This window comes from Triturus cristatus, chromosome 12 (assembly GCF_964204655.1).
Source record: "Triturus cristatus chromosome 12, aTriCri1.1, whole genome shotgun sequence".
Taxonomy (NCBI): Eukaryota; Metazoa; Chordata; class Amphibia; order Caudata; family Salamandridae; genus Triturus; species Triturus cristatus.
In genome coordinates, this window is record NC_140595.1 from 19,378,866 (window position 1) to 19,394,347 (window position 15,482).

General features: G+C 47.4%; 1 protein-coding gene across 3 annotated transcripts in view; it reads right to left on the reverse strand.

Annotated features, from left to right (window-relative positions):
- Positions 1-418: 418 nt before the first annotated feature.
- The window catches only part of LOC146772228 (uncharacterized), a 73,689-nt gene continuing 58,625 nt past the window's right edge, over positions 419-15,482 (reverse strand). The window contains exons 1-2 of one of the 3 annotated variants that reach the window (XM_085638799.1): positions 8,099-8,222; positions 426-2,577 (exon numbers count right to left, since the gene is read on the reverse strand). In XM_085638799.1, the coding sequence (XP_085494925.1) occupies positions 1,234-2,577; positions 8,099-8,128 (1,374 nt within the window). In that variant the 5' untranslated portion in view covers positions 8,129-8,222 and the 3' untranslated portion in view covers positions 426-1,233. Of the gene's footprint in view, positions 2,578-8,098; positions 8,223-15,482 lie in introns of those variants that run through there. The other 2 variants (XM_085638800.1, XM_085638801.1) reach the window with 2 other exon arrangements.

Genomic DNA, 15,482 nt, shown 5'->3' on the forward strand with positions numbered 1-15,482 from the left:
AAAACACACAAACAAAAAACTGCTGCAAGGTCCTTCGCTGGAAACGCGCCAAAAATCTGAATCTCCATCCCAGCAGATATCAGAGCTATCCCGTCCTTCAAGAAATTAAAAAAACACCTAAAAGCCCTCCTCTTCAACCGCTCCCTCCCGAATGGATAACCGCCGCCGTAATGCAAGCCCCGACTCCATTGCTCTCCGACTCTGTATCACAAATACCACTTAAGTTCAACTCAAGACGATGTGCAATCCACGAGGTTACCTCAGTACTCACCACTACCTCAATACTGCACAACACACTTGGACTTCTGAACCATGATGTATAACAATGCTCTATTATATAAGTCTGTATTGCCTTGCCCACTTGCGTAATCTAAACTTACACACACCACTTACTTACACAGAAACTCCAACACTCCTCTGGAGGTAAAATGAGCTTTATTAGTATCGTAGACAAGGGCAATAAGTCACTGAAGCTAGTAAGTTCTTAGGCACCAAGTGAAACAATGAATACACCACACTATATATATATACAGATATGAGATCTTGAATATAGATACATATATAAACAGTTAATGTACAAAACCCCTCACCAGATGCATCTGCACCGGAGTCTTCAACATCCCTGGCCAAGCACCGAAAACACCAAGTCGGGAACCCTGTAGAGACTGGGGCACAGGAAGTAATCTCTCCGGGCACCAAAGTCGTCCCGCGAGTGCGTCCACTCCAAGACTGAGTTCCTGAGCTCCACCTCACGGACACCGCTTTTTATAGTTAAACCAACACATTCGAGAACCCTCTAGCAGGCGTTCTCGCCCATCCATCCATCATAGGTGCTGGCCGCATCGCTGCGTCAGACCCACCCATACAGACCTGGCCAGATTCTGCTTGGGTGCGCCGAGGCAAAAGACATTCCTTTCCCTATCTCCGGCCTTGGAGAGCCTTGCACAGCGCATCCTCCCTATGTCCTAGAGATAAGCATAGAATGCACAAAAACAGGCTCAAGGCACAAAATAACCTCACGAGGTATGTCTTGCACCAGCTCGTACTGGTTTACGTGAAAAACATGTTTGTTACTGCTGAAGTGTAACTACAGGTCAGAGCAGCACAAAATGGAAATGCAGTACAACAAAATGGAAGACCAGGGCATCACATGGAATCGAGGTCAATATGCAGTTTAGCACGTGTAACGTGTAAAATGGCAAATGCAATACATTCCACCCCTTGACCCTCGATTCACCCATCATATCCCATTGGTCTAAATACTATGGATCTGGGATGAAGAAGGGAGAGAAGATTAGGAATACATTGAATACAACAGCATAATGAAATAGAAACACCAATAATCACTACGATAACACCCAGGATATAACGAAGCTGTCCAAAATTAGGTAGCCACCCAAACAACCAATCCCACCATCCTTGATCAACATTTTGGGTAACCCCTTTCACTAAATCTTTTAAAGCATTAATATGTGCATGGATAGATGTAGAATGATCAGATAAATTGAAACAACAGAGCCCATCAAAGTCCTCGCAACCGTGGTTGTGTTTCAACAACAAATAATCCACAGCTGCCCTATTCTGCAAAACAGCTTTTCTCGTTCCTTGAACATCTAATAGCAAATCAGCTAAAGCGGCAGAAGTATGATTGAGATTCTTCGCAATTAAACTGGCAAATTTAGCAATAGTTCTTGCATTATAAACGGACAGTCCTGGCACTCCTACAATGGAAATTGCCAAACTAGTATACTCTGCCCTAGAAAGCAAGTCAATTTTGGAATCACAATCCTCAGGTAATTGAACAGCAGCTCTCGGGGAGCGAATATGTGTGATAGACTGCATAGGAAAAAGCATAAGACTTAATCGTGATAAGGCACAAGGTCCTCCAGTTATATTAGCTGGTATGTAAGTGTATGAAATATTGCCACACGAAAAAAGCCATCCTTTAGATAATTTCACATGGTTAACATGGCTAGCGGCTAATACTGTATGATTACAGACCATATGATTGGTAACATTACTGCAAAAGCTGTCATGTCGTGACTGACATAATGTTTGTTGATCAGTGGTCAATTGTGTGTTTTTCTCTAGTTTCAATTGGCCACACTTGCCAATTTTGGCAGGGTCACAAGTTAGTTGATAGCAAACATCTCCAGTAGTGATGTTGTAGGTAACAATACTTGTCATGTTCCTCCAGAGATTATCTGTGACCTCCGGGCAAAAACGACAGTACTCATAAAGACTCAGATGTGTTTGAACATCAGTTTCCTCCACTACCTCATCAAAGTTAGTTTGGTTGAAGATGTGCAGAAGCACACATGCAGGGGTAGGTACGGCAACAAGACAAGTGGATATCATATCAGCTGTACTCTGAAGATTTCTCATACAGAAGTGGGAAGTATTCAGCACATTCTCGGCCAAGTAGGTCCAGATGTTATCTGGTTGCTGCAGCAATGCTGTCATCCGACTCGGGCGGTTGATCCCCTTCGGCATCCCTGGGCCCTCCCGGACCCCTCCGGACACGCCCAAACACAGACCACACAGCGCAAGCATCGCAGCGGCAAGCCATACTGTGATCTAGAAACAGAAAACAAACTGGTATAATCACTCTCGTAAATAACATTTTTCAGCAGGTACATTTTCCCACTTTTCCTGTCCGGGTCTCATGATGACAAGGATATTATCCTTTCCTTTAGCGATTAATTCTGCAGGTTCAGGAGGTTTGTTTGGGGACTCAACCCATACTTTCGCCCCTGGGTTCTTGTCAGTAGGTCCGAACCCGCCCTTTCCTCGCACAGTTAGAAGGGCTGGGGCCGTCCCCTTCATGACATTTCCTCCATAAACCGGCATGATGACCATTTGGGCAACTCGGTCACCGGGTTGCACAATCAGATCATTGTCTCCACTGTTCAACAGAATAACTTTGATCTCCCCCTGGTAATCGGCATCGACCACCCCTCCCAAAACCTGGATGCCTTTAAGGGCAAGCCCAGATCGAGGAGCGATCAGTCCGAAATGCTCTGGGGGAATTTGAACTCCAATTCCTGTCTCAATCAAGGTAATGTCTCGTTGCAGTCGATAGACTTTCAGGGCATGTAAATCAAGACCAACAGCTTCTGGTGTGGCACGATATGGAGCTAAAGCTCCGGGAGCTGTCTCCCAGTACAGAATCGTGTTTGTGGCCACATGAGGCTTGATCTGCAAAGCTGGGGTCAACATGCGCATCAAGGGAGTTTCTGCATTAGCAAGGGGTCGGTTGTTCAAAATTTGCAATGCATCAGACAAGTGATCCCTCCACCCCTTCAATGACCCGTCAGACAACTTTTTCAACTGCTCTTTCAACAAGCCATTCATTCTCTCAATCAAACCCGCTGCCTGTGGGTAATAGGGTATGTGATAGATCCATTCAATGTTATGCTGCACACAAAAATCTTGCACCATCTTTCCTTTAAAGTGTGACCCATTGTCACTCTGGACCTGTAAAGGAATTCCGTAATACAAAATCAACAAATTCAACGTTTTCAGAGTGTTAGACTGGGTTGCTCTCTTGCATGGAAAGGCGATGAGATAGCCAGAATAGGTATCCACCACCGTGCAGGCATACTGACATCCTCGACACATTGGCATTGGCCCGATGAAATCAATTTGCCATATTTGCCCTGGCAACTTCCCTCTGCCTAGCTGGCCTCTCGCTACCTGTGGAAACGGTCTGTGTTGGGTATGCTGACAAACGGGACAGTGAATGATCGTAGTTTTAATCAAATCTAGGGGAATATGCATCCCTCTACTTTCTGCCCACCTGCTAGTGGCTCGCTCGCCCAAATGTCCGCTTTTCTGATGCGCCCATTTAGCCATGCCCACCAAGTCAGAATCCTGCGTCGCCACCTCAGCTTCACAAATCTTCGCTTCTTGGTCTGCAAAGGAATTGCACCAACGCTCTAGTGAGTCAGTCGGGCAATGAGCATCAACATGATAAACTGTGACTGTACTCTGGGACAACAATTCCCAAATCTCCTGCCACAACTCTTTTCCCCAAACCTCCCTATTGTGAATCATCCAATTATGAGCATGCCATGCGGGAAGCCAAGTGGCTAACCCATTGGCCGTGGACCATGAATCAGTATAAATGTGACATGTACCAGGGAGCTCTTGCTTTAAAGCCTGGTAAACTGCGTACAATTCTGCAAACTGACTACTTCTTCCCTCTCCAGTAGTCGACAGCAACTTTTTGGTCACAGGATTGTATGACACTGCTTTCCAATGTCTCTTGTTCCCCACATATCTGGCTGAGCCATCTGTAAACCACACGTGCTTTTTGTCCTCCGCGGACAACTCTGAGAATGGTCCGCCCCATTTCACTGGGGACTCTCGCACTTTGGGTACATCTTGCAACATTTCTGCATCTGCTACTGGAGTTTGCGCCACTTGCTCATGCAGCACTGCGGTACCTTTAGGACCCACTCGTGCCCTGTCTTGTATGTACCATTCCCACTTTATGACGCTAGCCTCCTGTGCATGCCCAATCCTGTGTGTCTTGGGTGAGCTCATCACCCATTGCATGATAGGAATTTCAGGTCTCAAAAACACATTGTGTCCCAAGGTCAATTGCTCGGTATCCACCAGAGCCCAATAACATGCCAACAACTGCTTTTCGAAAGGAGTGTACCGCTCTCCAGCATCAGGTAGTTTCTTTGTCCAAAACCCTAGGGGCACCTTCTGTCTCCCCTGTTTTTGCCACAGGCTCCAGGTCGCATACTGATCCTGGACTGTTACATTCAAATCAATGCTTCCCTCTCGTATGGGCCATAGATCCAGGGCACGCTGTATAGCCTCCTTCGCTGACTCAAATGCCTGTTGCTGGGCCTCCCCCCACTCAAACTCATGCTTCTTCCGTGTAACCTTGTACAGAGGGGCCAAGATCTGACTCAAATGGGGAATATGCTGTCTCCAAAAACCAAACAATCCAATGAAGCGCTGCGCCTCCTCCCTGTTTCGCGGCACTGCAAACTCCTTGATCTTTTGCCTTACTTGTGGCAGCACCTCTCTATGCCTCTGATGCCACTGAATACCCAAAAACTTCACACTTTGGGAGGGTCCCTGCACCTTCTCTGGGTTAATCACCCACCCTTTGCTCTGCAAATGCTCTACAATTCTGTCTAGCTGAGCCTGCACCTGTTCTTGGGACTCTCCTTGAATCAACACGTCATCAATATAATGACAAAGCTGTACTCCAGGAATGACTGACACCTCATCCAAATGCTCTGCCACCAACCGGTGACAGATTGTAGGGCTATGTAAGTACCCTTGAGGCAAAGATTGAAAGGTGAATTGTCTACCAGACCACGAGAAGGAGAATTGCTCCTGGGACTCGGGGGCAATTGGAATCGTGAAAAAAGCATTGGCAATATCAATTGCCGCATACCATGTGCCACTGTGTTTCTGAATTTTCTCAATCAAAGTGATGGTGTCGGGCACCGCGGCTGTCAATGGGGGCGTATGCTTATTCAGCTTGCGGTAATCAACAGTCATACGCCAGCTTCCATCCGGTTTGCGCACGGGCCACACAGGGTTATTCCACGCCGTGGTAACCAGTCTCACCACCCCTGCCTCCACCAAGTCCCGTATGGTTGCAGTGATCTTATCATGTCCCCCTGGGATCCTGTACTGCTTCATGTGCACCACTTTCTTGGGGCACCTTCACTGGGGGAATCTTCAAGCGCCCCACCCTCACAGCAGCCACAGAGAGGTACTGCTTTGACCCAAACTGATAGCATCCGTCATCTAAATATAGGGTCATACCTTTCAAAATGTCAATACCAATAATGTACTCTGGAATGGGCACGATCAAGACAGTGTATGCTCTCTTGGGAAGTCTGCCTATTTTCATCTGAATTACCATTTGCACTGCTGGTGTCTCCTGTCCACCCAAACCCGTGATAGTGAAATACTGTCCTTTAAATTTTCGTGGATTGCCATGTATCAGTGTGGCCTCCGCTCCGGTGTCTACTAAAGCTCGCACCTCCTGAACGTTTCTATTTTTCCAATAGATCTCAACCCTCACATGTGGTCTATTATCTTTGCGAGCCCATCCCTGCACTGGAGCTTGGCCCATTTCCTAATCTAACTTTCGCCTGCGCAGCTCTGCATCTGCCCGGCGCAGGTCCCGGCGCAGATCTGAATACAATGTCGGGTAATCCTTAGGGAACAACTCCTCCTCTTCCCGATCCCCATCTGAATCTGTGCAATCTCGGTCCCAACCTTTCTCTTTTGTCACTTTCACATGAGGTTCCCTCTCTCTCTCTCTCTCTCTCCTGACCTGCTTTGTCGTGCTCCTCAGGCTCTGCTTCCCTGCGACTTACTTTCTTGTTATCTTTTCTATTCACAAGCCTACTCCCCTCCTTTTTATCCAGTCCTCGCTTACGGTACATTTCCCACATGCTTTTGGTCTCGATACCATCAATTTCACTCCTTGACACCCCATCCTTTAACAGCGCCAAAAACATATCACGTCGGGTTACTCGGTTGTTATCAGTGCGGGACTCTGAGCGTGAAGCCCTGTCTGGCTTGTTCCATTCCCCAAGCTCTCCCAGCTCACGAACTGCCTCGACTACTTCTCCTACGGAATTACCAGTTTGATTGATTAACAGAGTCATTATCACCGCTTTGTATGCAGGGGGTGCCAAACGAATGATTTTGTTCCGCACGGACACAGTCATTCTCTGACCCATCAAATCATACGCCTCACCTATAAGGATTGCCAGCTTCATTCCCTCCTCCTTAATTCTCTGCGAGGCATCTCGTAGGGTAAACCATGGTTTTTCATTCCCAGGCCAATCTGAATCTGTGGGGTACTTATGACTACATCCCTGTGCGGCTAGCTGCAACAGGGTAATTTGGTCATCACTATTGTAATTCCGAAAATGTCCCTGCACAGTGGGATCAGTACTGAGAGTGCAAAATTTGGCAGCATCTCCACTGTCTAACATTACTCCAGAAGCGCCTTGATCATAAAGGCGCACCATCCAAGTTAACAGTGCCTCGCCAGGCTTCTGTCTAAATCTCTCTAAAACATCACTAATCTCCTGTTGGGTAAAATCCTCCAGACTATTTAACATAATTCCCTGCGGGTTATGTGGACCGGACTGAAATTTCCGTCTTAGAATGGGCTGCACTTCCACTCTCTTACTATTATTTACCTCCTCCTCCCTTTCTCTCTGTAAAGGCTGCTCTTCTTCTGAGGAGAACTCTGATGATTCCCAGATGTTAGAGTCCCAGGTGGATGGATCAAAATCTAAGCCTGCTTTGGCAATCGCTAAATGGACTTTTCGCTTACTCACTCTACCCCTCCTTTTCTTGTATCTGTATTCAGCGACACGGACTGCAGCCCGTTCTGCTATAGTCTGATATGTTTCTAATTTGTCTTGTAATAGCTTATTCTGACAGGAAAGCATCGTAGACATATTCTTAGCCTCAACCAGTTGTTTTTCTAAGCTCAACTGTTCCTGCTGCAGAGATAAGCATTTGTCAAAACCCTGACGGTAGGCATGCAGCAGAGCCCAACCTCGGCGGCTCACTGTATATAATTCTTTACCTTTTTCTATAGGAACTTTCCGTAAACAATTTAAAACATCTTCTGGCGTTGCTTCGCCCAAACAGTCAAACCAGCTCTCACTTAATCCTGTGCTTTTAGAATACTCACGCGCCAGCGCGGAGTACGGCGTCGCCTCCCATCCAGGAATCTGCATGGGGGCAAAAGGAATTTCACTTGGTGCCAAGGAACCAAAACCACCTTTTGTCTTTTTAAACATGTTCCTCCCCGCGTAATTTACGAATCCTGCCGACTACGCCAAAATGTATTGCCTTGCCCACTTGCGTAATCTAAACTTACGCACACCACTTACTTACACAGAAACTCCAACACTCCTCTGGAGGTAAAATGAGCTTTATTAGTATCGTAGACAAGGGCAATAAGTCACTGAAGCTAGTAAGTTCTTAGGCACCAAGTGAAACAATGAATACACCACACTATATATATATACGGATATGAGATCTTGAATATAGATACATATATAAACAGTTAATGTACAAAACACCTCACCAGATGCATCTGCACCGGAGTCTTCAACATCCCTGGCCAAGCACCGAAAACACCAAGTCGGGAACCCTGTAGAGACTGGGGCACAGGAAGTAATCTCTCCGGGCACCAAAGTCGTCCCGCGAGTGCGTCCACTCCAAGACTGAGTTCCTGAGCTCCACCTCACGGACACCGCTTTTTATAGTTAAACCAACACATTTGAGAACCCTCTAGCAGGCGTTCTCGCCCATCCATCCATCATAGGTGCTGGCCGCATCTCTGCGTCAGACCCACCCATACAGACCTGGCCAGATTCTGCTTGGGTGCGCCGAGGCAAAAGACATTCCTTTCCCTATCTCCGGCCTTGGAGAGCCTTGCACAGCGCATCCTCCCTATGTCCTAGAGATAAGCATAGAATGCACAAAAACAGGCTCAAGGCACAAAATAACCTCACGAGGTATGTCTTGCACCAGCTCGTACTGGTTTACGTGAAAAACATGTTTGTTACTGCTGAAGTGTAACTACAGGTCAGAGCAGCACAAAATGGAAATGCAGTACAACAAAATGGAAGACCAGATCATCACATGGAATCGAGGTCAATATGCAGTTTAGCACGTGTAACGTGTAAAATGGCAAATGCAATACAAAGTCTTGCGATAAACTGCAGTAAAGCGCTCCGATACCCCCCCCCCGTCTGGCCAGCGCTATATAAAACTCCTTAAATAAATAAATAAAATTATTCACCACCAGAGGGTGCAGTCAGTCTTGGCATTTCTGGACACCTGTTTCTGTGTTTGTCTACCAAAGACTCGGGCAGTGGTTGAAGTTCACCTTTACCACCATAACCAGCACAACAATGTGTCTTCTGTGAAAGACAGTTCACACCAGGCCTAGCCAGGGTACCTCCCTGCGGAGTCCGACGCACGCCTCTTCAACTGCGGAATGGATCCGAGATTCTTTCACTGGATTAGTTTCAAAGCTAGTGACACGGTTGACGCATTGTGTGATCTTGCTCCTTTGGCGGTGACGGAGGTTACTGCTCTGCCATAGATACTGTCTTGGGTGGCGGTAACTTTCGCCAGCCTCGCTCAGCATTGTACTGGACTCTTGTGAAACGTGGTGTTTGTTTCGTCCTGCACAAGAGCGCGGGGAGGCCCCGTCAGCCCAGAAGCTTCCACAAACCCCGGATGTATATTTACGTTTCCCTGTCACATTACAGCAGCTCTGAAGTCATTGTGGACATCGTAAGCGAGTTCAGTCTCTCTCCTCCACGCCCTGTTGTATGCGCCTGTCTCGTCTGGGGTAGACGTTATTTAAAGGTCACCCCAATAGCTGTGTCTGTGTGTTTGGGGAAGAACGAAAGAGACACAGAGTGGATCGGGTCAAGAAAATAGAAGAGTGTGTGTGAGAGAGCGAGAGACAGAAGAGATGGTGTGAGAGAGAACGTGAAGCCGAAACACATTACATAAAGAGGGTTGCGTATTTGAGAAAGAAGGGGAGGGAGGGAGCGGATGCCGGGATGAGGGGCGCAGAGAGGGGCAGAGAGAAACAAGCATTTGCAATGCAATAGGTCTCGCATTATAAAAGTGTGAGCAGTTGGCATTGCTAATAATAATGCAACACTAGCTATTGGCATTGTAAATGATGCCATTTATTTATGTGTTTGTTTATAAAATAGATAAAAAATGCATTGTCATGAACAATGACAATAGCTGAAACTTTTGCAAATGCGAGACCTATTGCATTGCAAATGCTTGTTTCAGTACTGCAGGCTTTTTTAAAGTTTTAGTCACTACTCAAAATGAAATCCATTTTATCAGCGTTGCCAGTGCTCCTTTATGTTTAATGCCCTAAATGAAACACAATGTTCTAAGCAGATTGCTAAACAGCATCTCCAGCCCCGATCTCAATGTCTCACTTCATGCTGGACAGTGGGCACCCTGTTTTTATGCAGCGCCAAGACAGGGTGAACTAATGCACAGACTAAGGTCTGTCAGCCTCCGAGGCTCAAAGCATTCCTTGCAACAGTCCGCTGTGTCAACGTATTGCCATGTGTACAGCACACACTCTGCAACAGCAAGCGGTTTCAAAGTTGGAGGTGACTTCCCAAACTTTCCCGAGGTGCTCATCGTGTTTGGTGACAGCGTATTTATGCTGACAGCCAAAGAAACTGTTTGTGGTTGTGTGTGTGTGTGTGTGTGTGTTGTGTGTGTGTGGGTGGTTGTGTGTGTGTGGTTGTGTGTGCGTGGTTGTGTGTTTGTGTTATTGTGTGTGGTTGTGTGGTTGTGGTTGTGTGTGTGGTTGTGTGTGGTTGTGGTTGTGTGTGTGGTTGTGTGCGTGGGGGTGTGTGTGTGGTTGTGTGTGTGTGGTTGTGTGTGTGGTTGTGGTTGTGTGTGTGTGGTTGTGTGTGTGTGTGTATGGTTGTGTGTGTGTGTGGTTGTGGCTGTGTGTGGTTGTGTGTGAGTGGTTGTTTGTTTGTGGTTTTGTGTGTGTGTGAGTGGTTGTGGTTGTGTTTGTGGTTTTGTGTGTGTGTTTGTGGTTGTGTGTGTGGTTCTGTGTGTGTGTGTGGTTGTGGTTGTGTGTGTGGTTGTCGTTGTGTGTTGTGGTTGTGTGTGTAGTTGTGGTTGTGTATGTGGTTGTGTGTTTGTGTTATTTTGTGTGTGGTTGTGGTTGTGTGTGTGTGTGTGTGGTTGTGGTTGGGGGGATTGGGGAGGGATATTGTAAGAAATGGGTGGCAAAGAGAAGTGATGGGAAGGAAGAAAGTGGAGGAGAGAACATTAAAAGAGAGTGCTGCTCTAGAGGGGACACGAGGAAAGGGAGTACAGGGCAAGAAAAGGGTGTGTGCACACTTAAGAGTGTGCACCTGAAGATGCGTAAAGGTGGTGAGAGGGAGCAAAGGGAGGGCTGGGGAAGTAATTATGTAGAAGAAGTGAGACATAGGCTGAGATGGGGGGTAGAGGAGTCGGTGCAATGACATGGTATAATGAGGGGGAGTGACGTAGGAGGGAAGGAGCGTGAGAGAGAGGTTAAGAGAGGGACGTGTGGTGGTTTGCATCAGGAGGTACTGGGACAAAGGCAGTCAGAGAACGAGGGAAATGAGACAGACCACATGTAGAAGGAAACAGCAAAGTGGGGAGGATGGTTATAGGATTAGAGGCGGCGCAGGCAGAAATGTGGGGAAAGAGGTGAGATGCGGAAGGACTGCACGGTGCACGCGGGAAGGAGGGGAGGAACAATGGAGGGGAAGGAAGCACACTAGGTGGAAAGGGGGCAGGAGATATAATGAAAAAGAGAGGCAGAGAGTGAGAGAATGTGTGTGACATAGAAAAGGGTGTTTGAAAGAAAGAGAGGGAAAGGGAAAGGGGAGAGAAACTAGGGGGAAGATTTACAAGCCCCTTGCGACATCTTTACGACACTGTTGCGTCACTTCTGTGACTCAGCGCAGCGGCATCTCAAACAATGTGCCACTATGCGACATATTTACAACATGACGCATCTAGGGAGATGCATCACGTTGTAAAGCCCTATGCTACACCGGGGCAGATATACAATAACTGGCGCATCTCTGCATATTAGCAGAGATGCGCTAGTTATTTTGTGTGACGGAAAAATAGCCTTGCGCCACCTTGGATGCACCGCATTTACAATGCGGTGCACAATGTCGCAAGGATAGACAGATACGTGACACATCTTGTCGGAGTAAGGGCACTGCATTGCTGGAGTCGTGTCACAAGCACGACGCAACTCCAGCAATGGTTAGGAATGCCTATTCCTAACATGCTGCGTCACTCCTTACGCCTACCACCAGGTAGGTCGCTCCCCCTCCGCACAGCACCGCCTGTGTGTCCCTGTCCCAGCTACCGCTGCTGCTGAGGAAGTTTGAGGCCCTCCACCACCCGCAGGCTACCACCTGTGCCTCATCCCTGGTGGCCAGTGGTAGGCCGTAGGTTTGTTCATCTTGAGCTCTATTGTATTGCATTGCCTGTATTTCATTGTTGTGTCTGTGACTGCTGTTGTTCTGTCTTCCCCCCGCTGCCTGTTCATGGTCCGTGCCCGTTTTCTTCCCTCTGTTCCCCTCGCTGTCCCCGTGTCTCTCAGCCCGGTTTTTCCTTCTGTACTCCTCGCTGCCCCGTGTCTCTGCCCGGTTTTTCCTTCTGTACCCCTCGCTGCCCCCATGTCTCTGCCCGGTTTTTCCTTCTGCACCCCTCGCTGCCCCCGTGTCTCTGCCCGGTTTTCCCTTCTGTACCCCTCGCTGCCCCCGTGCCTCTCCGCCCATTTTGCCTTCTGTTTCTCAGCTGCCCCTGTATTCTTGTGCCCTGTTTGCCTTCTGTGACACTCGCTTTTTCCCTGTATTTTTTGTGCCCTCTTGCCTTCTGTGACACTTGTTTTCCCATGTTTTTTGTGCCCTTTTTGCCTTCTGTGACACTTGTGTTTTTCTCAGTATTTCTGTGCCCACTTGCCTTCTGTGACACTCGTTTTCCCTCGTTTTCTTGTGCCCTTTTGCCTTCTGTTCTCTTCATCGTTCCTCACCGCCCCCGCCGCTGCGTCCTCTGCGGCCCCGCCCCCCCGACTGCCCGCTGCCCATTCGCTGCACCCGCCTCCCAGCTGCTCGTCCCTCCCACCTCCCCATATATGCCGGCCGCTGCGCGGTGAGGAGAGCGACCCTTGACCCCACCAGGTAGGTCACTCCCTCTCTGCACAGCACCGCCTGTGTATCCCTGCCCCAGCTGCCACTGCTGCTGAGGAAGTTCGAGGTCCTCCACCACCCGCAGGCTACCACCTAGGCCTCATCCCTGGTGGCCAGTGGTAGACCGTAGGTTTGTTCATTTTGCGCTCTAGTGTTTTATTGTATTGCCTGTATTTCATTGTTGTGTCTGTGACTACTGTTGTTCTGTCTTCCCCCGCTGCCTGTTTTTGGTCCGTGCCCATTTTCTTCCCTCTGTTCCCCTCGCTGTCCCCGTGTCTCTCAGCCCGGTTTTTCCTTCTGTACCCCTCTCTGCCCCGTGCCTCTCCGCCCATTTTGCCTTCTGTTTCTCAGCTGCCCCTGTATTCTTGTGCCCTGTTTGTCTTCTGTGACACTCGTTTTTTCCCTGTATTTCTGTGCCCTCTTGCATTCTGTGACTCGTTTTCCCTCATTTTTTGTGCCCTTGTTGCCTTCTGTGACACTCGTTTTTTCCCTGTATTTCTGTGCCCTCTTGCCTTCTGTGACACTCATTTTCCCTCGTTTTTTTGTGCCCTTTTGCCTTCTGTTCCCTTCATCGTCCCTCACCGCCCCTGCCGCTGCGGCCCGCCTCCCTGACTGCCCACTGCCCATTCACTGCCCCCACCTCCCAGCTGCTCCTCCCTCCCACCTCCCAATATATGCCGGCCGCTGCACGGCCGCGCAGTGGATACGCGCAACGGGCGTGCCGCTGGCGCGCCGAAGGCACGCCAACGGCAAGCCCGCCTGCACCCGTCCGCGCCTGGACCGCGCCCAGCGCCAGAACCCCTGGCCCCCGCCCCCGCCACGATGACCGCCGCCACTACGACGCCAGCACTCTGCACGCTCTCAACTCCGGACGGACCCACACCAACTTCAAGGCCGACCTGAAATGCACACACGGTCCCTTCACCTGCCGGAACTGCAGCTACACCAGCCTCAGAGCCGACAAACCACCTGCCAAGAAAGACCCCAACCACCTCCGATGCATACTACTGAACACCCGCTCCGCACGCAAACACGCCGTCGAGCTCTGGGACCTGCTCAATATAACATCCCCGGACGTCGCCTTCCTGACAGAGACCTCCGCACCTGACATCGCCATAGCCATTATAACTGTGTGATCCCCGTGCACTCTAAGGTATGTGGACGGTTTAACAATATAGTTTCGGCGCACCTTGTGAAACACGAAGTCCCGGCGTGTCTTTATCAATGCAAAAATGTTGTAAGAAAGAACATCTTCTCACTAACAAGGGCGCACTTAATATACGATGAAACTCGCTGGTTTCTTCATCAGTTTTCTTTTATTATTCAAATTTTTTTAACTCCAAATGAATTTCAAAACAGTAATATACAAGAGGTATATTGATGACCTATTTGTGATTTGGAAGGGATCTCGTACACAACTTGAAAACAACATCACCAACTTGAATATGCATAATGATCGGATTAAATTCACTCATTGTATTGAAGAAAAATCTATTGCATTTTTGGATGTCATTGTGAAACTTGATCAAAATCAAATCTCCACCCAACTTCATATTAAAAAAACGGACAAAAATTCTAGTCTACTATTCCAAAGTTTTCATCCAGAATCACTGAAGAAACATTTACCTACCTCCCAGTTCATAAGAATGAAACGCATTGTATCTAATCAAGAAGATTTAAAAACCACCCTTGAGAAACAAACAATGAAATACAGAATGAGAGGTTACCCTGAAAGTGTTTTACTAACATCCCTTGACAAAATATCGTTGCAATCAAGAGATGACCTTCTTCAACAACGTATCACCAATTCTAAAGAAACGAAGAAAACAGTATGTGTATTAAAATACTCCACTGAGTCACAAAAAATACAGAAAGCCATCACCAAACACTGGAGAATCATACAAATGGAACCAGATCTAAATAATCTATATGATGATAAAATCACTTTTGCCTTTCAACGCTCTAAAAATCTCAAAGAACTGTTGAATGTTCCTAAGAAATCTACACAGAATTGGCGTGGCATGCTTCAATGCCAAAACTGTATTCATTGTGGCAATGTCATTATTGGTAAAGAATTCACCCATCCCACTAAGGGTTACCCCATAGCCCTCAATCACACAAGCACTTGCGATACAGTGAATTGCGTCTACGCCATTAAATGCCCATGTGGCAAAGTATACGTTGGACAAACTGAGCGTAAAGTGAAAGTTCGTATTACTGAACATAAGAGCAATATCAGGATGAAGAATTTAAAATCATCTGTAGCAAATCATTGGACAGAAGCGGGTCACCAAATATCACAACTACGCTTTACTATACTTGAAACGATTCAACAACGCCGCGACATGGATCCCACTAAACAAAGACTACGAGCTGAATATTTTTGGATTAAGAAATTGAACTGTTCCCATCCTTTTGGGATTAACGATCGTATTGAATATATGTGTTTTTTATAATTTGAATTCTCATTATTCAGCATTGGTAATAGGCACCCTTTGGTCCTTACATCATGTTTCTACTGACATGGATCTGTTAACTCTGTTTGATATGTATTATCGAATTTTTTCAAGTTTTTCCTTTTCGTATGTTTAACTTTATTGTTCACTTTTCGCATACACACTTTTTGTGTAAGCACAGAAGTCCCAGTTCATTTGTTACCTTATGTGTGTGTAACTATTGGTTCATTCATAGCTTTTCATTTTCATTGGTTCATTTGGGAGC